Source organism: Mirounga angustirostris, unplaced genomic scaffold, assembly GCF_029215605.1.
Source record: "Mirounga angustirostris isolate CCGP_5_RB_7025 unplaced genomic scaffold, mMirAng1.0.hap1 SCAF_5, whole genome shotgun sequence".
Classification (NCBI taxonomy): domain Eukaryota; kingdom Metazoa; phylum Chordata; class Mammalia; order Carnivora; family Phocidae; genus Mirounga; species Mirounga angustirostris.
In genome coordinates this window covers 63434784-63457388 of record NW_026991713.1, presented here as the reverse complement: position 1 = coordinate 63457388, position 22605 = coordinate 63434784, and the positions used below count along the sequence as shown (strand labels likewise).

At 54.2% G+C, this 22605-nt stretch overlaps 1 protein-coding gene across 4 annotated transcripts in view; it reads right to left on the bottom strand.

Moving 5' to 3' along the window:
* Positions 1 to 22605, bottom strand: part of FMNL3 (formin like 3) — a 51949-nt gene that overhangs the window by 7010 nt on the left and 22334 nt on the right. Inside the window, exons 2-14 of one of the 4 annotated variants that reach the window (XM_045873488.3) lie at positions 15239 to 15322; positions 12915 to 12995; positions 12558 to 12634; positions 9374 to 9457; positions 6533 to 6685; positions 5190 to 5298; positions 4940 to 5016; positions 4497 to 4590; positions 3136 to 3210; positions 2233 to 2343; positions 1781 to 1927; positions 1301 to 1402; positions 7 to 286 (exon numbers count right to left, since the gene is read on the bottom strand). In XM_045873488.3, the coding sequence (XP_045729444.1) occupies positions 7 to 286; positions 1301 to 1402; positions 1781 to 1927; positions 2233 to 2343; positions 3136 to 3210; positions 4497 to 4590; positions 4940 to 5016; positions 5190 to 5298; positions 6533 to 6685; positions 9374 to 9457; positions 12558 to 12634; positions 12915 to 12995; positions 15239 to 15322 (1474 nt within the window). Of the gene's footprint in view, positions 1 to 6; positions 287 to 1300; positions 1403 to 1780; positions 1931 to 2232; positions 2344 to 3135; positions 3211 to 4496; positions 4591 to 4939; positions 5017 to 5189; positions 5299 to 6532; positions 6686 to 9373; positions 9458 to 12557; positions 12635 to 12914; positions 12996 to 15238; positions 15323 to 22605 lie in introns of those variants that run through there. The other 3 variants (XM_045873487.3, XM_045873489.3, XM_064591282.1) reach the window with 3 other exon arrangements.

The following is a 22605-nucleotide window of genomic DNA, read 5'->3' as shown; positions in this document are numbered from 1 at the left end:
CCTCACCTGGTAACGGGGGTGGGGGCGGGGGCAGGGGAGGAGCTGGCGGCGGGGGCAGAGGCAGGGCCTCCTCGGGCGGCGGGGCTGGAGCCAGGAGGTCCAGATCGGAGGGCAGCAGGGCCTCACTCAGCTCAGCGGGGCCTATCCGGGCCAGGGCCTCGCTGCCCGTGGACTCCAGGCCCCGCGCCCCAGGCTCCAAGTGGCACTGGCGCTGGAAGGCCTCCTCCTTCTCCTTAATGAGCCGCCGGAGGGTGTGCACCTGGTGGCTCGTGTTCTCGTAAGTCTCCTATCGGGGAGACAGTGCCAGTAGGCAAAGGGGAAGGCACAGCCCTTGTTGGCCCTGAGAGTCACACTTCCTGCCCTGGGCTTCTCAGCTGGGGTCTCTGGGAGGGTGCGCAGGGGCAGAGAGCAGCAGGAACGCAGGTGGGGGCCAGGGAGGCTGGACTGTACAGAACGGCACCCTCCAGTGGGCTTCCTCTCAGACCCAGACTTAGACTCACTGGTTCCTCAAGGCCCAGGCTGGAGGCTGCTCCTGGACACGGCTCCCGGGCCTGCCTCCAGCCTGCCCTCAGCCCTCCGGGCCTCGACTGCTCCCACTGTGTTTGGCCTCGTATAATCACTCCGTTGGCAGCCCCCCTGTGGACAAGACCCTGCCCTAGCCATCTCTGTATCCTCCATACTCCCTAGAACAGCACTTCAGACCCTCAGCAGGGGCCTGACAGATGTATATCAAGCCCCTGGTCTCCTGACTTAGGATACCTGGTGGATAGTCCCTGAGCTACTCAGCCTGCCCATTACGCAGGGGAGGGAAAAGCAATAGGAGGGGCCGGTAGGAGGGGGCCTGGACGCTGGAAGTGCCTGCGGGCGCCCCACCTGCTCCTACCCTCCTCTGTGTGTGTCCGGCCCACTCGATTCAGTTTCCCTCTCCCAACTAAAAGACGGGGTGAAGTCATCAGCCCACCCTCCTGAGTCCCTCAAGTGTGAACCAAGATCTGGATTTTCAAAGACTTGACATGACTCAAGAAATAAAAGCCAAATAAAAAAAACTATGATTTTCAGATGCATTTCTTATAATAGGATGGAGCTGACTGTATGAAAAAGCAAAGAGATAAAAAATAAATTGATAAGAGATAGAAAGAAAGAAAGAAAGAAAGAAAGAAAGAAAGAAAGAAAGAAAGAAAGAAAGAAAGAAAGAAAGAAAGAAAGAAAAGAAAAGAAAGAAAGAAAAAGGGAAGGCCAGCTCCCCAGGCCCTGACGCCCAGCACCAGTCAGGGCCTCCCTTCCCCAGATTACTTGGTACCTTGACGCTCTCTAGTTCCTTCTCCCGCTGCAGCAGCTGCTTCTCTAGCTCTGCCACACGCATCATGTTCTCATTCTCTAGGTCCAGAAGCTTCTCCGTGAGCTGCAGGATAGGAAGAGCAGGCCTGGCGCTGGCCCTAAAACCTGGGCACTTTGCACAGCCTGAACCTCCACCAGGACCTGGACCCAACCCCCGCACCCAGGCCTCCAAAGGCCGTGGAGCCCCGTGGCTTCCCTGCATCACTCCCGTGGGCCCAGGTCTGAGACCCTGTGAAACAGACCACACCTGACTCTCTCAAGCCTGAGGCCACCTCACACCCAGTCCTGGAGGTCAGTGTGTGTCCTAATCTGTGGATTACCCAGGGCCTCGGCCAGAGCGTGCCAGGTTCTGCAGCTTCCCTGGCCTCAATCTGGAACTGAGATGGCCCCGTCCTCTCCCCACCCCCAGCGGTAGTTCTGGCAGCAAAAAAGGACTACCTACGTGGGACACGTGCTCCTCCAGCTCCTCCACCTTCTCCAGGGCCACATTCTTGGTCTCCGCGTCCTCCAACAAGCCTCCCACATCAAACACATTGTCCAGGTATGCCTGGATCTGCACCTGCAGCTTCTCGCTCTCTGTGTGCCTTGACTTCTGGGAAGAGCAGACACGGTAGTAGTTGGGGAGCCTCCTGAGAGAGATGTGGTCCTCATCATCTCCATGACCCCTTCCTAGAGCATAAGACTTCCTTCTAAAGCCATGCAGTCTCATCCAGTGGAGCTGCCGATTTAGAGAGCGCCCCCTGCAGGAGGGCCTAAGACCCCGGCCGCAGAAGACAGGAAGGGTTCCAAGAGCATCCACCACTAGACTCTTGTACAAGAAGAACCCTTCGTGATATGACTAAGCTGGTCCTTTGCCCCTAAGCTCCTCACCTGCGAAGACTGGAGCCAGCTCACCTGCAAGAACTCCTCCAGCCCCAGCTTGGTGAACTCATACTGCAGGTGGACCCGGAAGTTCATGTCCTCTACTGAGTGCACCACGATGTTGATAAACTGCATGCAGGCCACCTGGGGAGAAGCCGCTCAGAGGGTCAGAGGCAGGGAGGGCCAGGAAAGACTGCAGAGCCAGGGTGTTAGAACCGGTATCATTGTGGGGGTAATCAAAGGAGTAAATAAAAAAAGTGAGTCTTTCTGAGAACAATAAAAGTATTTTAACTTAAAAAATATCAAACTTAAGGGGCGCCTGGGTGGCTCAGTCATTAAGCGTCTGCCTTCAGCTCAGGTCATGATCCCAGGGTCCTGGGATCGAGCCCCGCATCGGGCTCCCTGCTCCATGGGAAACCTACTTCTCCCTCTCCCACTCCCCCTGCTTGTGTTCCCTCTCTCGCTGTGTCTCTCTCCGTCAAATAAATAAATAAAATCTTTAAAAAAAAAAATCAAACTTAAGATTCAGTGTACGGAGACAAGTAAATTACATGAGAAATAGACGGAAATGAGGATACAACTGAGTTTGCCTTCGCACACCAGCAGGTGTTTCTTGAGACCACACTACGTAACTAAAGACCGAAGGCTGAAGGGAAGAGAAGCTAGAGGAAAAGCTTGGGCAAAGCGAAGCAGCTTGAAAGGATCCCAATCAGGGGCAGTAAGGCCACAAAAAGGGGGAAAGGAGGTGGACCCAAGACACAAAATTGTCATTGTCCTGAAGTTTCTAAAAGCTCTCTGGGGTAAGTGAGTGCACAAGAAGCACCTACTGAGTAGAGAGAATCATTCCAGGTTCTGGACAGAATATCAAGATATGCTGTTGGCCTGGGCCTATTGTCGAGGAGCATGGGACCCCGCTGGGCATGCCCAGTTCCTCACCATGAAGTCGATGTTGCTGTCCTCATTCCGGAAATACTCCATCAGCTTCTCAAAGCGGTGTAGTTCCTTGCATACCTGAACAAGCAAACTTTCTCAGTGAGAAACTCTATCCCATGCAGAACCTAAGCCCTTGAGCCCCGCTCCCAGGAACATCAAGACAAAGGGACTGGTTCAGACTAAGCTTAAGCATGACTCTTTCTATGCAAGGAACCATTTGCGACATATAAAAGAAACCCTGTTAGTTTAACAAGCTCTCCAAGTAGAAGAAAGCCTGGGACCTGCCATTACCTTGGGTTACTGGTCTCCCAGTAAAGCCTAGGCCATTAGTCTGGGCTTTAGGTGCCTCTGGGGGTAGGCCAAGGAGAAACACAGTTGCTCAGTTATTGAAGGAAGGAAGGAGGAAGGAGGAAGTTTGGAGGCCATGGCTGAGGTCCTAGTGGGGACACAGGAGAGAGGCCAGGGTGCAGGAAAGTCCCTGTGCTGAGAGGGGTCTAGAGACTCCATTGAGCCTCTGCCTTCAAGGAGGAAGAGCCATTTCCTGGCTTGAACAATGGACGCTAGGGAAGAGGTCCAAAGAGGAGGAAGGGGTGGGCCCAGCAGCTGCGACTGGATGTCGAGGAATCCTATGTTCAAGCAGATGAAAGTTTCAGAGCCAGGCCCAGAGGCTGGGGAAATTCCAAGTAGGAGCTTCCTCTCCCCTCACCAATAACAGCCAACAACTCAGGAGGATCCTTGCTTGCCTTCTCCTCCCACAGCAAACATGTCTGCCTTGGGTTCTACCAGTGGGTTCTCTGCCTCAGAGCCACCTGGGGGGCCTATTAAAGCACAGGTACTCAGCCCCCCAGGAGTAAGTTTAACAAGATCCTCAGGCATTCTGATGCATGGCCAGGTTAGAGCCATCGGACTGCAGCCCTCAAGTGAGGGTCTCTTGGGGTGCCTGGGTCGCTCAGTCGTTAAGTGTCTACCTTCGGCTCAGGTCATGATCCCAGGGCCCTGGGATCAAGCCCCGCATCAGGCTCCCTGCTCCGCAGGAAGCCTGCTTCTCCCTCTCCCACTCCCCCTGCTTGTGTTCCCTCTCTCGCTGTGTCTCTCTCTGTCAAATAAATAAATAAAATCTTAAAAAAAAAAAAGTGAGGACCTCTTTAGCTGGCCGTTCAGGATCTGTCTTGCCATAAGATCTGGTAAGGCGGAAGTTCTGGTTTCGGTGTTAAGAAAAAAAAAAGTAGAGGGGGCAGGCTTCTTAGTTAAGCACAGGATGTTAAAATCATCACTGGGATGTGTGAGATCACAGGAAAGGGTGCTTACCTACCTGGCTCCCCACCTCCTCACCAAACACACACACACACACGTAGGAGACTGACCTCTTTGAAATTGTCAAAGGCAGCAAGAATGATTTCATGACCTCCCCTCACCAAACACACAGCTGCCAAGAGCTCCAAGACAAGGGCTTTGGTCCTAAGGGGTGAAGAAAAAAGATTAACCCCTTAGCTCCCCACCCTGGCCACCACACAGTTCCCCTCCACAACCAGGCAAGTCCTTTCAGAGTGGAGACAGCCTCACAAGTGAGGGGAGTGGGTTGTGGAAAGAAAGCAGGGGTAGGAAGGCTTGCCCCCTCACTGAGCTGGGCAGACCAGAGGGAAGCCAGGGACACTCCTCCTCCAGCGGAAGGAGCAGAACCAAGGCGCTAGCCTAGGCCGCCGGTCCCTGAGGCCAGGCAGGCGGGACTTGTTGTCAGGGTCAAGTGGAGCCCAGATCTCCAGAGCCCTGGGCACAGTGGGAAGGAGAGGAGAGGGAAGGAACTCACCTTGGATTCTTGTTGTTGAGACTGAGTGCAATCTCATTGACGGCGTGGGGGTGGGACATGACCAGGTTGAAGCCGTACTGTAACAAGGAAGGAAGACCTTGATGGTGGGAGGGCAGCTCCCTGCTGGATCTCCTTGACTATCAGCCTGTCAGCAAACTCGCCTTTTACAAGCTGGTGCCCTCCCAGCTCTTCTAGTTTGGCAGATGAGGCAGGACAGGCAGAGCATCCGTGGCCAGTGCTGCCCCCTTACCTGATAGTTCATGATGGCTCTGAGGCAAAGGATACAGACGTGGACATCATCCTTCTGGCTCACCAGGCGGGAGTTCTTCAGGGCCCTGCGCCCAGGGAGAGTGCTGTACCTGGGGGAGAGGGGGCTGCTGGTGAAGGGTCCAGGAGCGCTCCCCATCACCAGGACAGCAGGTCGCACCTCCGCAGCAGGACAGGGGGACAGGGGACCTTGAACCGACAGCCTCGAGAGTGGTGGGGGAGGTGGGGGCAGGGTGCTCAGCAGTTTTCACCTCTCTGCCACAGGCCTTTGTGAGTAACTACCCAGGATCCCAGCTTTATAATCAGGGCCCAAACCATCCTGAGCCCAGGGGCCCTCCAAAATACAACGGCAGGCGTGCAGGCCTTTCTAGTCCTCAAGATGGATCCAGGGAGACGTTCATCTGAGCCTGTCCTCCTCCTCCTTCCAGTCGCTGCATCTTCCACAAATTCCCTGGGGCCGGAGCATCTTGGCTCCCATCCCACTTCTACATCCCAGAAAGGGCAGAGCAGACCCCAAAGGCAATAGCAGGGCCAGGGTCTACATCTGGCTTGGCCCCCAGTGATGTTTCATGAAAGAAAGAGGAAGCACAAATGGTGTCTGCTCATGCATGAATGACTAGAATGAGGAGCAGGGTCAGAGGGACAAAAGGAGGCCAGGAGAAAAGCATGGCCACAAGAGGAACACAGACCACAGAAAGGGCCACAGGGCCCAAAGGAGAGCCTCCCTGGGTAGGAGGGGGGGCTCTGAAAGTCATCTGGTCTATCCACCTGCCTCCGGGCAGGAGGGCTCCTAAAATACTGCAAAAAAAAAAAAAAAAAAGAACACAAGGCAGGCTTGGAGAGAAAAGGAAGAAGGGAAGGGAAGGCAAGTTGCGGGCAGGTTTGGGGGGAGCTGGTCTCGGAGCAGCTGATGGGGCAGAATGCAGAGCCAGAGGGAAACAGACTTGAGGGCAGGAGCTCATCACCCCGTGAAGACGAGGGAGCTGGATGAGGGCCGGCCCCACCCAAGAGGCCGGCAGGAGTGGCAGAATGAAAAAGAGGAATGGGGAGGGGGAGGCCCTAGAGGGATGTGGAGAGGGGAGAACTGGAACCCCAGATGGGGTGGGCTCAGCCGAGGGCGATGTACTTACCCAGGACAGATTGCTGGGCAGAGTCAAGGAGACAGAGAGGACAGACCAGAGACAGACTGGCAGGCAGAGGGCAAGAGAGCTGAGCCTGGAAGCAAGAGTGGGGGGAGGAGCAATGAGCACTCACCCCCTGGCACCCAAGACCTGGACTGGGGGGCTAGGGTGGGAGGCAGGTGGGCAGAGCAAAGAGCACACATACCGGAGCACAGACTGGCGCGCAGAGCGAGCGAGGCTGTTGGTGAAGGGGGCTGACAGGGCGCTGGGTGGCTGCAGGTCCTCGATGGACCTGCTCCAGGACCGGAGCTTGTCAAATGCACCATCGTCACTACTCTCCAGACCCTCAAAGTCAAACCTGGAGCAGGAAAGGACACACAAGCGCACACACAGGAGAAATTCAGTGCTAAGCCCCCTGGCCGGCCCACCCCCGCCCCGTAGACCTTGAGGGCAATCAGAAGCAAGGGCAGCAAGAAGAGAAAGCGGAATTGGGCGGCAGAGACCCAGCCCTGGTTGGGAGAGCCACCCACGCAGGACAAGGGCAACGGAGGCACAGACAGCAACCAAGAGGGGGATCTGAGGGGATGGGAATGCTGAAAGGGGTGAGCTGTGGTGCCCCGCTGGCCAGGCGACTCCAGGAGTGACCTCTCCATGGGCCCAAAGGGAGGCTTTCTGCACTCCCAGCCTTAGATAGCAAGTCTCGGAGAAGCCATGTCTCCCCACGGAGAATCCGCTCTGTGCAAGGGTGGTGGGGAACAGGCCAACGCAGGTCTTGCTGGTTGGCAAACAGCAGTGGCCAATGGGGCCTCTCAGTGCCCTGAAGGGGCCTGGCTGGTTCTGGAATGGGCTCACGAGGGCAGGTCTGAATGGAAGGGAACGGAGGTCCCAGCCAACCTAGAGTGGGAGACTCCACTAGGTTCAAGAGTACCATGGTCCCATCCCAGCACTGGGTTTTAATGGCTGGGTTTTCCATGGTTCTACTTGAGACTGCTAGGTTTTCTGGAATAGAGGCTTCCCAGGGGAAGAAATCACAGGTCCAGGGTGTGGACTGGGGACCTTCATCCCTACAGGAGTTGGGATGGTTTCTCTGTCACTTTCTACTTCTGTGATTGCCACCAGCAATTTGGGAGTGTGGCCAGGACAAGGAGGATGGCTTGAGATCACGGGGCATTGTCCTTTACGAAGCCCCACGTCAGGATATACCCACTCTGAGAAACCAGCCCCACTTTTCTTTCCTGTCCTCTTCCCCCAAGTAGGTCATTAAGGACTGAACAAGCATATCCGACAGGCTCTTCTCCCGAGGAACCTTCTGCTCAGACATTCATAGCCCCAGGGTCAGAGGCATTTCTGAAATAGGAAATGATATCTGCAGGCGACTGAATGTTCCAAAGGAGCAGGAGTAGGCTGCAGAGTCCCGATGCTGAGCTGCTTAATGGGGCTCTCAAGCAAACATCAGAGGAGGCTCCCTGACAGGGAACCTTGCCAGTGGCCCCCCTCAGTCAGTAACTGTATTCCCTAGTGCCGGTCCCGCAATTTACAGATAAATGCCTTCACCCAGCCTCTGTTTGGCTTTACCCTTTCCCTTTCAACCCTTCCCAAAACACACTTTCTCTCCCTTTCACACCCTCTCCCTGCCCTGAATCTTTCTTTCGAAAACAGAGTCAAAAGCACTGCTGTGGACACTACAATCCTGAGGATCCAGCGTATTTTGGTTTCGAGCAGCTGGGATCTGTTTGCTTTTCGAACGGGATAGATAGGCTTATTTGGAAAAATGATCTGCATCTTTTTACTATAAAAGCTCTGAATTTTTTTAAAAAAATCACTTCAGCAAATGTTTTTCATTTCTTTCTATAAAAAGAGTAGTTTTTAAAGGGAGAGGAGGATCACGAGGCCTGAATTCTGCAGGGATGGGAATGGGGAGTAGGCCACTCTTGGTTTTAAGGGGGGATGACCTGGGAAAAGTGACAGGCCAAACCGAGGAGAGGTGTTAGTCCGAACCCCTAAAGAGCTAAGACTGAAGATCTGCTGGACCAAGGAGAACGGCCGTGGGGTAAGGACAGTCACAACAAAAGTGAAAGCCGAGGTTAGGACTGAGTCCCAGGACTAGGGAGTTCCCCAGGACTCGGGACTTTCGGTGCTAACGTTGGGAAAAGTCAAGGGCATACTGGGACGATTGGTCAGCCAAGGGCTGAAGTCTTGGCTCTAAGTCTGAAGCATTCATCGGTCATCACGTGAATGATCAGTATAATCCCTCTTTCCATATATTCAGGCAATTATGGTAGGTTATACCACCTTGAATAACAATAATTAACAATAAAGTGGCTAGAGCAGTTTAGACTTACTGCGTTCCGAACACTACTAGTTGCTTTACACACATTATCATCTCAACCTTACAACAACTCTGGAACATGGATCCCCTTTTCTGTAAGAGGATGCAAATGTGCTTGAGGTCACCCGGATAGTCAAGGACATAACTGAGACCCACAACCAGCTTTGCGGTTGTCGGTCCTTTTCACTACCTCATGCCGCCTTCTCATCTGTACTCCTGTGCTGAGGGACCCGCCCCACCGGATTGAAAAGGGCTCTGAATACTTCATTTTCAGTGTGGGTCAAAGGTCATGCTCACTGCTCCTGGGGCTCTTCTTCAGCAATGACCTGGAGTAACCCTCTCACATCTGGAGACCCAAAGGAGGTTCTTAAAGACTCAACTCTCCAAAGGCAAATGAATCCCACTGGGCGTCTCTCCCAGAAGCCAGGACATTTCCTTGGACTGCTTGCAGCCTGGAGTCTGGATCCTTTGGGTTCTAATCCTGAGCTCCCTTTCCGTATCTCCCTCCTTCTGTTCCAGCCACCTGGCCTTCTTCACGGATCCCAGACATCTCCTTGGCTGCCTGTCCACTCCCACGCCACTGCCTGGGCTCTTCCCTCCTGGCCTGGGACGCCTATTCCTGTCTTCACTACTGCAGTCTCACCCTTCCTCAGCAAATCAGAATGGGACTGTGTCCTCCCTCGCCGTCCCCAACCCTAGCCCCAGGGAGGTACTCACATGACCGAACATTGGGCAAAGGACAGGTAATCCACGAGCACGTCCAGGCCTTTGTTTTCATCATTCAGAAACTCCCGCACCCACCTGCCAATAGAGGAAACATAGTGGAGGGGTCTGCTAAAAGCGGGTCGAGGGTGAGAAGGGCGAGAGGCCTCTGACCCAACACCCACTCCTGAATCCTCTGGAACTTAGCACCAGGCTGGAAAAATTCTGAGGTTCAAAACCCATGGCAGACCCATTCCGTGGTCACATCACGGGCCTAGACCTCCGCTAGGCCGGGGAGCCAGGGATGGGGAAAGGTCCAAGGCCTTCCAATACCACGTCAGCCACACAAGCTTTCAGGAAGCCTCTCCTAAATGGCCAGGGCCCTGGCTCGATCATTTACTGTGTCCCTGGTGTCTAGCACAACACCGAAGTGTACTGCCCCTGCCTGATGTTTATTGGCAAAATTGTGGGGACATGGGGAGGTTGATCAAGAGCATTTACCACAGGCCCTCGTGCACAGCTGTGCCTGACAAGCTCTAGCACGTCTCCAGCTGGACTGAAGTCTCCGTCGAAAGACAGGCAAGAAAGGTCAAAGAGAGAACTCTGGAACAGAGACATGCTGGACCAAAGGGCCCTTCCACCAAGTTCAGAGAAAGATAGTCTGGGCCACAGTGAGCAAAGAGGGATGTGTGGGAACTGTGTGTTTGGTCAGGGCGAGTTTGACAGAATAGGAAAAGGATGGGGGAACAGTCAGGGACTCGAGTAACTCCCTGAAGACTTAGGCCCCTTCAGCCAGAGAGGCAGGAAGGTGGACAACAAAGACCGTAAAGACAATGGACCCTGGCATTTCCACCCTTCTGCCTGCAGGCCTCTTGGCCTGAGATATCCCTGGAAGGAAATTCAAGAACCGATCCCAGGAGGGCCGTTACAGGACAGGTTCATTCCATGGCACAGAGCAACATAAAACTCTCAGGATAAAACCCCGACTCTCCTCAGTGCTCTGTTCCCTTGGATGTCTGGGGGTCTTTATAGGCAGCTGCCCCCAACAGCCCTGCAGGGCCGCCTCTCCCCCACAGCTGGAACACCAGCGCCATGTTTGCTGGCCACACCCTGGGACACAGTGAGAGGCTGGGCCGGACGGAGCACCAGGCTCAGCTGAGGCTGACTGACACCGGAGCTGCCTGAAGTTAGCTTCCTCTCTGGGGGCCGACAGGCCTCCCGTTTCCTGTCTGTCTGCTCTCCAGCTCCCCACCCCCTTCTCATTTCCTGTCTGAGTCTACACTGCTATTTTCGGGATCTTGACACTTTGAGGAGAGGTTAAAGGGCACTTCGGCAAGGCAGAGAAACCAATACAAACCAGAGGGAGGAGGAGCTGGTGAGGCTCTGGAATCCCACTTTCCAGCCTGCCCCGCGCCAGGGCCTGTGTTCCCATTGGGCTGCCCCTACACAACGAGCTTCGGCAGGCCCTGGGGCTGATCAGGCTGTGACAGAAGCAGGATCCTCCTCTCCCCACCTTGCCCTGGGCTCCTACCACCCGGAGCACCCACACCGCGGCCTGACAGCCTCACAAACTCTTCCTGCCTAGAAATCTGGGAAGGAGCCTGGTCCTCCCCCACAACTGCCCAGAGAAACCACAGTTCAGACGACAGGAGCTCCTAATACGCCAGACACGAAGCTGTTCCCTGGGAACCAAGGGCCAGGTCCAGACCTCTAACTTGTGTGCCAACTGCCAAGAGCCGGGCCTGGGAACCATGCTGCTCTCGCCCCAGCTCCTGGCCAGTGGCCAGAGAGGCAGGCACCAGGTGGAAGGGGTGAGCAGAGGGAAGTGTCACACACGGCTCTGTGGCCCTCTTCTGAGAAGAACAGGCTCCCATCCTCATGCGGCAAGACCTACTAAGAAAGAAAGGGGGGCCTGAGAGGGAGGGGAGTGGTGGAAGGCCCTGCGGGGTGGTGTGCAGGGTGGTAGGTGGGATTTGGAGTCGCCATCTGTTTCACCCCCACCCCCACCCCCCACAAACAGGGAGGCTGAGGAGGCCCTGCCACTCCTTCTGTGAGGATTCACCAAATACAGCTGCAGGCTGAGTTTCACGTTTGCTAGCATGTCAGCTTTCACTCTGGTTCACGGAAGAGGTGTGGAAGCCAATTCTGGCCACTAAGCACAGCTGCCGAGGCCAGGAACTATCCCTTTCCTGTTCTCTCCGGTGCCATTTCCCCCGTGACTGCTACTGTGGCGGCTGGGGGCACACAGGTAGCTTCTGTAAGAGCCCCAGGCAGGCCTGGCCCTGCGTGGACAAGCGGGAGGCTGCCACGGGCAGGAGGGGAAAGGCAGATGATGTCATTCGGCTCTTTCCACCCCTGCTCTCAGGAAGCCCAGGACCCTGGGGATGGCCCCTGCCCAGCCTCCCCCACCCCCACCCCCGGCTCAGCTTCTCACTCACACAAGCTCTCAGTATTTGTGCCCGGCCCCTCGGTCAGGATGGTAGCCCCGCCTGCAGTCCTCCATCAGGTTTCCCTCACTCTCCTTTGTGCACACTCTCTCTCTCACTTTCACTACATATGCTCTGACTGGTTACGGTTTTATAAAACCAAGACCACTGCCATCTGTCACTGTACCTTAGGCATTAGCCTGCGGCCTGTTCAGCAAGTTCTGGTTCCCTACTCAGAGACTAGCAAACAAGACTCATGCCGTTCCTGGGGACCCTGTCAATGGGCCGGCAGTACCAGGGTCTGTAGATACAGAAGATGTTCAGTTCCTGGTCCCCGCCACCTTAGATCGACTTTCTTGGTGCCCTAGGAAGCTGCTTCTGCTCATGAACTACGACTGTCTTAGAATCAAGAAAATAGTCTTGTGGGCACCAAACAGTCCAGGAACGAGGTCTCAGCTACCTGATGCAATGTGCTCCCCCGCCCCCAGCACACTCTGGGCCTCCCTTGGCCCAGCCCCAGGCCACAGGCAGACTTGAGTCTCAGCTGCGATGGGAGAGACTTCTACTTAAAGCCACAGGCTGAAGACCCCAGGAGGGGCCCCAAGCTTGCCAGCAGCTGGCAGAGCTGAAAGGGAGAGAAGCCAGAAAAAGAACAGTCTGAAGCTCCGGGGAACCAAAAGCCGTTCAAGGGGCGACTGTGCCTCACAGCAGGGAGATAAACAAGCCACCCATCCTCAGAGGTCGCCGGATCCTGATGGCCGATTCTGACTCACCCAATGTGGTTGGTACGAAGTGAGATCTCCAGCTCCCTCAGTACTTTGGTTGACTCCTGCACTCTCCTCCTGAACTTCTGTAAACATGGAATTTCCTGTCACTATTGGCAGCCCCCGATCCAACTTTATAGTACAAACAAAAGGGGTAGAAAAGGAAAGGGAGGGGACACAAGAGGGCAGCTACAAGCCTTCCCTCTGTTAGGAGCCAGCCACTCCAGGCCCATGGCCTCCGAACCCAGAAACCCAACTCCCATTGCTCAGAAGCAGACATCCCACCCCAAGTCACAGGGGTTGCCCCCCAAGCCCCACAGGACTATAACGGGCAACAAGGTGGGGCCTCCCTGCCTCACACTTCACCTTCCGGGTTACGCTGGGGTCCAAGAAGCTCTGGAGTTTCTGGATGTAAGTGTGGGGAGGATTCTTCACCTGGAACCGTTCCTGTGAGGGAAACACGCGTGTGCGCACAGACACCCAGAGTTCTGAGGACAGCGTTGAGGAAGTCAAACCCTCATGGTGTTCACTGTGAGGGGACCCAGCCTCCTAAAGTTGTCAGCTGGCCCTTAACATCATCCAAACCAAAGGTTCTCTTCCTTGACTGATTTTCAGACGCTTCTCATCTACTGCCATCTTCCCCTTCTCCAATTAGTGATCTCTGAGCCTAAAATATTTTTCTATGTTGAAAATTATTTTAAGAGCCTGTTGCTTGCGAAGATGTGGGGATTAAAGAGCTGGGAACGGCACCCAAAATAAAGATACAACTTAGAAGCGGTCTTCACTGCCTAGCTAACTGATGGCTCGGGATTAGGAGGGCCATGGAGAGAGGAGCTAGGCCTTGTAGAATGCAACTGTGTCAGCCCTGAACCCAGACTTGGGATCGGATCAGCTTCGCAGCACTAACACATTCAGGCTACAAACACACATTCTGTTCCTTACCCAGACCCCAGGCCCCGACAACCCAGGCAACCTTAAATGCTAAACCTACTTTTGGCGAGGTCATCCCTCGATCCCCTTCCACAAAGACCATGGGACCACGCCCTCCCCATTTTGGTCCAACCCCTGCATTAGACCCAAGGGAAAACTCTTAAGCATTCTGATCCTGTTAGGGCCTTCACAACTGAGATATCTGAGGAGTTGGAGGGCAGGGGTGCTGCAAAGGGTTCAGGGAGAATGATCTAATATTAGGAAGTAGAGCTTAAACACAAAATGAAAGAAAAAAGAAAGGCGTGAGAAACAGTCAAAATTATGTGACCTGGAAAAGACTGGGAGATCATCAATTAAAGAAACTCAGTACCAACAAGCTACTGTTCTCCAACCCCCTTGCCGGAGCTCACCATGTTCACCAGCTCTGCTTAAGGCAGAACACGAGGAAACAGGCCTTCCCTGGAGAGGAAGGGACCCGGACTAGGAGCTCTGAAGCCTAATTCTACCTTATGTCAAGCAGCCTGATTTGGGAGGCAGTGGAACATAATAGCTAGCACAGATGGGGTCGGCTGCTTCGTCCTGGTTCCAGTGTCAGGCACGGTACTGAGTCTCGAGTTCTTCATCCATAAAATGTAACAGTGCCTTCCTCAGGGGGTTTTTGTGAGGATTAAATGAGATATTTCAATATATGTAAAGTCCTTGGTCCCCCATAAGTACTTAATAAATGTTAGCTGTTACGATTCTGTCCAGGGCTTGAAAAGAAATCACAAATTTGTGACCGCTCCATCACGAAGTGCTGGGTAAGCACACTGACTATGTGCGGTGCCAGGCGCTTCCATGCCTCCTGAGAGGTAAGCAAGTAAAAGCGGACTCTCCTAATTGTGCAGACAGGCCTGTCGGAGTTCAGAAACTCATGACCTGTGAAATTCAAATGTGTGCAGGGGAAAGAGCCAGGCCATAGGTCCTGGTTCTCAGTTCTGAGCTAAGTAATAATCTCTCTGGTCTCTTCCAGCTCGAAATACTGTTCATGTAGGGAGAGCTTCCAATCCTCATTTTCTTTTCTTTTTTTTTTTTTAAGATTTTATTTATTTATTTGAGAGAGAGAGAATGAGAGACAGAGAGCATGAGAGGGAGGAGGGTCAGAGGGAGAAGCAGACTCCCTGCCGAGCAGGGAGCGCGACACGGGACTCGATCCCGGGACTCCAGGATCATGACCTGAGCCGAAGGCAGTCGCTTAACCAACTGAGCCACCCAGGCGCCCTCCAATCCTCATTTTCTGAGATTTGGGAACAGAAGACTATAGGGGACTGGGTCTTCTCATTCCTAGAGGCCTGTCAATGATGAGAAAAACCCGAGGTGCCAGGGCTGGGGCAGAGTGAGAGAGAAAGGGTCCTTTGGTCTACTGTGCCAGGCAGAGCCCTCACCCTGGGGAAAGGCAGAAACAGGCTCTGCTGGGAAAGCTACCCAACTCCCTCTGCAGACAGCCAGACAGCCCAGACCAACACAAACTTCCTTCAGGCTACTGCCCATCAGGAAGAAATCAAGACAGCTCTTTGCAGGCATTAGAGGGGAACTTGGCCTGCTAGCCCCATCTCTGTTAAGAGAGCCCTCTTGGGACAGGAAGCGAGCACGGACTGAGGCCAAGCCCAGGCCAGGGTTTCTCAAGGGACCCCAGGGCTGTGGTCAGTGCCTTTGGCCCTGCTGCCTCGTCCAGCCCACGACACAACCCCTATTCCTGGGCCTCGCCCCAAACCCCATACCTGGTCACAGATCAGATCCCACTTCTTCTCATTGTCATACTGGCGCAGGAGCCGGGCCTTGTCGGGAGGCAGGTTCATGGAGCTCTGAGGAGAGAACCTGAGTCAACAGGGCTGAAAGCTCCCTGCACCCAGAGGAGAGAAAGGGAGAGCGCGCACACCTTTTCCCTCCGGGGCCCTCGGCTTCACCCTGACACTCTGTGGCTGCTAAGGAAGGCTCGGAGGGGTGTGACAGTCCTTCTGCCTCCCCTTCATATTTAGTTGTTTGGTTGAGCAATGTTTTCCAATTTAGTGAGTCGAGATTAACTTTATTTTTAATGAAAACAAACAGATTAAAATAGAAGAGGCTAGAAGATACCAGAAATCCCTACAAGTAGGAAATGGAATGTTTCATGAAGCTTTTGTTTCTTTTATATTCTAAGTACATACATATACATATGCACACACACCAGTCATGCCATAAAACATGTTTCTTAACTTGGGACAGGGCAAAAACGTTCCAAAGCCACCTGTCTGAAACAGCATCTCTCAATCTGCTTCTCACCCACGGCCTGAGGGATGCATGGCCTTCCTGCGTCACGCACAACCGTGGGTGGATCCTGAGCCAGCCCCGGCCTGCGTGGATGGCACGCATTTACCCCTATGCCCCATATCAGGATACGAGCACACGAGAAGGACGTTAGCATAAAGGTAACAGCTCATTTTTTAAGGAAATCATTTACAAAATTTCAGCATTTTAATTACTAGTTGCAAGTTACTTATGACACACCTCCCAATTAAGACACAGGAAAGTGTCCTAACCCCTTCCTGAAAGACACTCTAACCTGGAATATGGAAGGGCAGACCAGGAGTCATCTTATTTCGCTCACTACTGTTTGCTGAATGAATAAAGAAATAGAAGTGGGCAGGGGTGAGGGAAGCCTAAGGCACCCCCGGACTAGTCCTACGCAGGCCAGCAGCCCTAACTCCCCCTCCTTTATCCCCACCTAGCCAACCTTCTCTTCTATCCAGTGCGGCTGTCTTTGTTATAGGTCACAGCCCTTGCCTCTCAAGGCAGATCGCTGCACCTGCCCCTCGCCCCATATTCCCGAATCAAATATGATCTCCTACCTCAAGTATCATAGCTGTGACTTCCCACAAATCCAGCCCCTACCCCCAGCAGGCTACAGGCCACCTGGAAGGCCTTCCTCTCCTCTTTCTCTTCCTTACTTGCTGTTCCAAGTTCAGCTCTAATTCCCTGGGCACCCAAGCATGGCCAATGGGTTTACATCTATCTGCCCACTCCTTGATATCCTCATCTCTGGGGACACGAATTGTGTGCACCCAGGATCCCAAGGAGTCACACAGCCAGGCATTATTCCAGAAGTGGGAGCATCCTGGGAGTGGGCCTTCCGTTTTCTAAGAAACTGAAAGAAAAACCTTAAAAATCATTTATTTCTGTTAGACATATCTATTATGCATTTACCTACACACATCCTACTAAACTAGCTGTACACTCATCTAGCCCCTCAAGGACTGTGTCTATTCATATGGTCTCCAACCCCTGATGATGTGTGATAGGCACCTAGTGGAGAGGAAGTGGATGGTATGCCTAAGGTTAAGGCATCCTGGTCCGGAGTAATGGGCCCAGCTCTGGGCTGGAAACCTGGTCACTATGGCTCAAAAAAGGAGTGTGGCTGGGATTTTTGCTCAGTGTCTAGGAATACCAAAATGGGGCAAAGGAGAGAAGAAAAGAAGGGGAAGAGCATCACCCATCACACCCCTCTTCACAATTTCTGCTGCCCTGTGAGTCTGCCTGCACTCTTGCAGGGAAGAGGGGCTAATCAAATCCCCCCCTCCCCCACTGCTGATGCAGGAGGGATGGCTGGTCGGGCAAATACAATCCCGAATGTTCTCTCTGAAACCACTTGGCTAAGGGCCATTCTCAGCATGTCTGTGTGGAGAGGAGGACAGAGGCAGGAGGCCACAACAAAACAGGGACCCAAAAGTTGAAGGTGAGCCCGGACCAAGGTCTCCCTCCTAACCACAACAAGGCTGCTGCTGGCTAAGCCCAAGTGAGACCAGAGAAGAAACAGACCTCAGGCCTGGTTCTGGCTCTGGGCACATCTCGAGCACTTCATTGTCTTCTGCCCATTTCTCCCAAGTCCAAGCCACGGAAATAGAAAATAGCTGTCTCCCCCGGAAGAAAGCAACTGGTGGAGAAGTGGGGAGCCTGTCGCTACTGTGGCAGAACATCACATCCTGTCTACACCAACTTCCTCAGCCACCCACTATCAGCTGCTGCGGCCTCACGCTTCCCCACAAGGTGACCTGGGGAGAAGATGTCGGTGCCCCGGGGGCTTGGAAGATGGAACAAAGTCACCCCCTTTGGGAACCCTAGCATAAAAGCATGGAAGAGTGGAAGAGGCACATCAGGGTTCAAACTTCAGATGCCCAGGAGAGATTGCCCCCCGCCCCCGGAGTATGGACACGGGTGGCAGAAGCATGAATCAGCTCTGACCACAGACCCACAAGCTCCAGTCTCGAGCTTTGTGTGGCACTTTCTGGACTGTGATGCCGGCTTCTCTGTTTCTTTGGGGCCCAAGTGGGACTGGGAAGGAAGTGGGTAGGGGAATTCCCCCCAGCCTCCAGCACTCTCACACCAAGTCGGTTCCCGACTGCAGGGCGGGAGCCACCCACCTTGGGCTTCTCTCCGCGCCAGACAAGGGACTAGGGCTTCTGCAGCCACCCGATAACGTGTGTGAGCTCAGCAGGGCTCTGACGTCCTGAGGAAGGACAACCTCCTGAGTTCCGGGGACAGCCAGGGAACAAACCTGACACGTTCGGGTCTCCGTCAAAGGTGTGTTTCCTTGACATTTTTGTTCAGTGGCTCTGCAGCGACGGGGAGTTCTCGTAAGGCAGAGGCCAGGCTCAGTCCTTGCTACCTGCTCCCTGAAACCCTTGCTGAACAGAAAGGGGCCACGGCTGTCTTGGAGCGGAGGCACTGAATGCAGAGTCAGAGAGCCCGAGATCAACTGTGGGATCTTCAGAGCTCATCCATAAAATGGAGATAATCTCACTACTTCACAGGGGTTTATGAGAATTAAATGATAGATATTTTATATCCGGATGTGTCTGGAACACTGTGGGTGTTCCGCAGTCTCCTTCCCCTTCCTCCTGAAAATCCCGGATAATGCTCTGACAGCCCAAGGACCCCTCTTGCTTCTGGGTTGTCTCGATCTCTGCCTCTGTCCCTCCTTCAGCGCAGTTTCTCAACCACTCAGGACACAACCATCCTCTACACCTACCCCCAACCCCCTCGTCCCCCACCAACCCTAAGACTAGGAGGCAATTAAATACCAACATCCTTGAGGAGGGAGACCCTGGAGAGATGGGGGAGAAGAGGGAGATGAACTCACACTGAAAGCAACTCTGAGACTGATTCCTACATCAGAGCAACCAGCCAGAAATCTAATAATAAATACCTATAACGGGAAGCAGCAGAAAGGGGTGGATCTGATGCTTCCCCAGCAGGGCTGTTCTGGTTTACTGCCAGTTTGAGGTCAGGCACAGAGCCCTGCTCAGTGCCTAGCCCCCTCCTGGGTTCTGTGGGAGCAAGGCTTCCTTACTCCCTACCCAACCCCTGTCAGCCCCAGTGAAGCCAAGGAGGAAGGAGGTAGCTCTGGTCACAGAGGTTCCCTTCCCTTTCCTGCTCTGTACCCCTAGCCAGTTAGCCCCTCCTCATTTCCTTCCCATCGCAGGGGAAGGGAAATGCCGGTGGTGTTGGAGTTTCCTTCGAAGGTGTGGGTCCTGCTCTGGGACTCACCCCTGACTCTGTCAGTCTCCTTGGGCCGGGCCTGGGGAAAACCCAACCAACAGAAATAGGAACCACCAAAAACTCCCAACTGTTTCTGTCAGTCCCAGTCAATCTCAAGGAATCTTAAGAACAGAAATGAACACAGGCATAGCTCCGCTAAGAGGCAGGGAGAGGGATGTCTGAAACTTTCCTGCGAAGGGGATTCTGGAGGCTTTAAGGAAGTCAGGCAGGGACTGTTTATTCTGAGCAAATACAGAATGTGAGTTGGTTTTCTTAGTGTTTCCCCCCTCAGAACCGTCTCCCCACCAGGTCCATATGGCTGACATTTCTCCTAAGTGTGGTAGGCCCAGTCCCCATGCTCAGCCCACGGGGGTGGGGAGCCTGGGAAGCTGAGTCTGGAACTTCCCCAGAGACGACATGAGACACTGTCCTGGGCACCACATGCCGCTGAGCCCCTGGCCACAGCTGCCAACAAGTCCTCTTGGGCACCCACAGATCAGCCCATTGTGCAGACGGGCAGAGTGTGGTGAGGAGGCACAAGGTTTGGGAGCCCAGGAGACTGCTGTAGGAGGAGCTGGAGCTCCGCGCTCCCGCCCCGCGCTCCCTCACGGACCATCGACCCTGCCCAAGGCGACAGCAAAGCAAGCAACACCAGGCACAAAGGCCCGTCCCCAGCTGCCAAAAGGACAGAGCGCTAGGAGTGGCCCAGCCTGCCCTCCTCGGATCTCTACTGGTGGGCAGTAGGCACAGCTGTGGCCAGCTGGGCATCGCTCCCAAAGGGCAGGAGCCCAAGGAGGTGGGCGGTCCCCGCTCCTGCCGCCTCGGCCCCCTTGGCAGCCACAGCCAGGCCTGCAGCAGTAGCAGCTCCCAGACAATGAGAGTTATTTTCAGCCCGCGCTTTAACACAAGCCAGCTGGCCAGTGTCAGGGCGGGAGCCCCCACCCAGCCCGCCCAGCCCGCCCAGACGGCAGCCGCTGGCCCAGCCCACTGCCTACACCACTGACAGTGGTGCCTCTGCCTCTGTGTCACTCTATCTCCTTTCAGCACCGCACCTCCTAACGGCCCCTCCCCAAATGTAATCCTGTCAAAAGGAGACCAAAAAATCCGAGCGTTTGATCAAAGGTCCAAGAGCTGCAATTCAGAAGGTCCAGATCCAGGATGCGGAGCACCCCTCCAAACACCCCCACTCTTCCCCCCCCCCACCCCGTCCCGTGACTGGCGGGAGTAGCGCAGGGGAGGAAGCGGAACGGATAGGGGGCCAGGCCTCCCTGCAGCCCCCAAGGGCCGAGGCCCAGGCAGAGCCTGACTTTGCTACCAACCGGGAGATGAAGCTCAGGACGGTTCTCCTGGCCTCCGTCCCTCCCATCCTTCTTTCCAGAACTTAGGTTTGGAGATGATCACTTGAGACAGCCTAGAATGAGCTGGAGCCAACTGTGAAAGTTCTGGGAGAAGAACCGTATCCTGTGGCAGAAAGGCAACCTAACCCGGGTTTAGGACACTAAATGATGGAGTGGGCATGAACACTTCACTCAGCCCTCTGCACATCAGAGAGTTCAAGGATAGGAAGGGGTGGGCTCCAGGCCTCCAGCCCTGGTGCCGCCACACCCCACAGCCTCAGCAGCACGGTTCCCCTCTGTTCCCCATCTCCCTCCGGCTGCAACCGCCTGCACGGGAGCTCCAGTGTGCGACCTAACTAGCCACACACAGCTTCCTCTAGGCCTGAGCTGCCCGGTTACACTTATGGGAAAGTTGCTGGGGTACCGCATGACAGAAGCCATCAGAAGAGTGGGTGCTCCTTGACTTAAGTGCCTGTAGTGGTTGGGTCTAGCCTTCTGTGTTTGTTGACTTGGAGCTATCACTCTGGGGACAAGCTGCCAGGGGAAAGCCAGCTTGCACATACCCAGAGTCCTGTCTGGAGAACGTGCTTCTGTGGTCACTGATGACTCCATAACCAGAAATGACTCGCTGAGCAGTTATGGGCCAAGTCCCTGAGCAGCCTGGAGGAAAAGGAGATGGATTCACCAGATGTCTCAGGCTGAGCTCTGCGACTCACTCACACCAGGGAAGTCTGATGAAGGAGAGGCCTTAGAAGGCCAGCATCGAAGAGGTGGCTTTTTCCCAAATACAACCGTACCTCCGAGGCCTCTTCTTCACCCTGGAGGCCCCTTCCATTGGATCCTGAGAAGGCAAAGGAAGTTGGCCATCTCCCCAAAGCCAGCAAAACCCCCAACCCTATCTCTGCCACACCTAGTATCAGGTAACCTCTGCAGGTAACCTGGCCCCCAGACGCCAAGTGAAGACATCCCTTCTGGCCTCCTCGGTCAAGAAGCGCACAAGCTCAGACAGAGGAGCTCATGTTGGCTCTTCCCAGCTGCGCCCCCAGGCCCTCGCTAAACAGCCACTGCCCCAGCAACCTGATCTGTCTGCTGGCTCCTCAGCCCCTCCTCGCGGTTAGCCAGACCCACACACTCCCCAGTTACGCAAAATGGAAACTATTCTGCTGGGGGCAGCCGGGTTTCCAAAGCTAAGGAGGCTTGGGGCAGAGCCTCACATTTTCTCTGTGGCCAACCAAGGTCCCCCCTCCTCCTCATGATATTCTCCCCTCCTGCCTGGGGAGCCCTGAGACGCAGCGCTACCACTCAGAGGACACAGTGTTTCTGGGGTTACATCCCACAAAGGGCATTTTCCTCTCTCTCCCCAGACCACAGCCTGTTACTCACTGAGACCCAATACGTGTCCTTCCCAGGGCCTCTCATCCATACTTTCCCTCCCATTCCCACTTGTCACCATCAGACAGGCCCTTATTGTTTACTCCTGACCCTCTGGGATAAACTTCCAGCTAGCATCCCTATTTCCTACTTCAAGCCCTCTTTCCCTCCAACCTGCACAAGGATGAAATTTCTCAACTTCTCAACACCTAAGAAAAATCATGTCTCTTCTCAATTCAGAACTCTTCTCTGCCTCCTTATCATTTACACACAAAAAACCCTGAACTCTTTGGCCTGCTGTTCCCAGCATCTTAAAATAAGAAAGAGCTTTAGAGGTAAGATTCTCCCCCAGGCTGCCCCCTGCATCTCTGACCAGGCTTGTCCTCTTCTGGACTTTCTCCTGGAACAGCCACTCTTGCCATAGGAGCTGCTTGTAACCGATGTTTCCCCAATCTCCTGAATCCCCACCTATTACCAACTGACTTAAAATCCATCAGCTCTGTGACCACCCAACCTAAAATAATCAGCCCCTCTTCTGAGCTCCAAAGCCTAATCATACGTGAAGAATGAAATGGCAGAGACCTTGTTATCCCTCACCCTCTTCTCCTCATCTTCCCTATTAACGAACCTCCAATGTTCAGTTGAGCGCTTGGCAGCCCAGAATTAATATATTTCTCATCTTCCCTTGCATTTAGGTATGGCTATGTGACCATGTGGGACATAAACAGAAGTAGTGTGTACAATTTCTGAGAGGTGTCATTAAAAGGAGGGAGCATACCCTTCTTTTCCCCTTTCTGCTTCCAGCTGGTTGAAATGCAGAGGTAATGGCTGGAACTTCAACAGCTATTCTGGACCATGAAGTGACC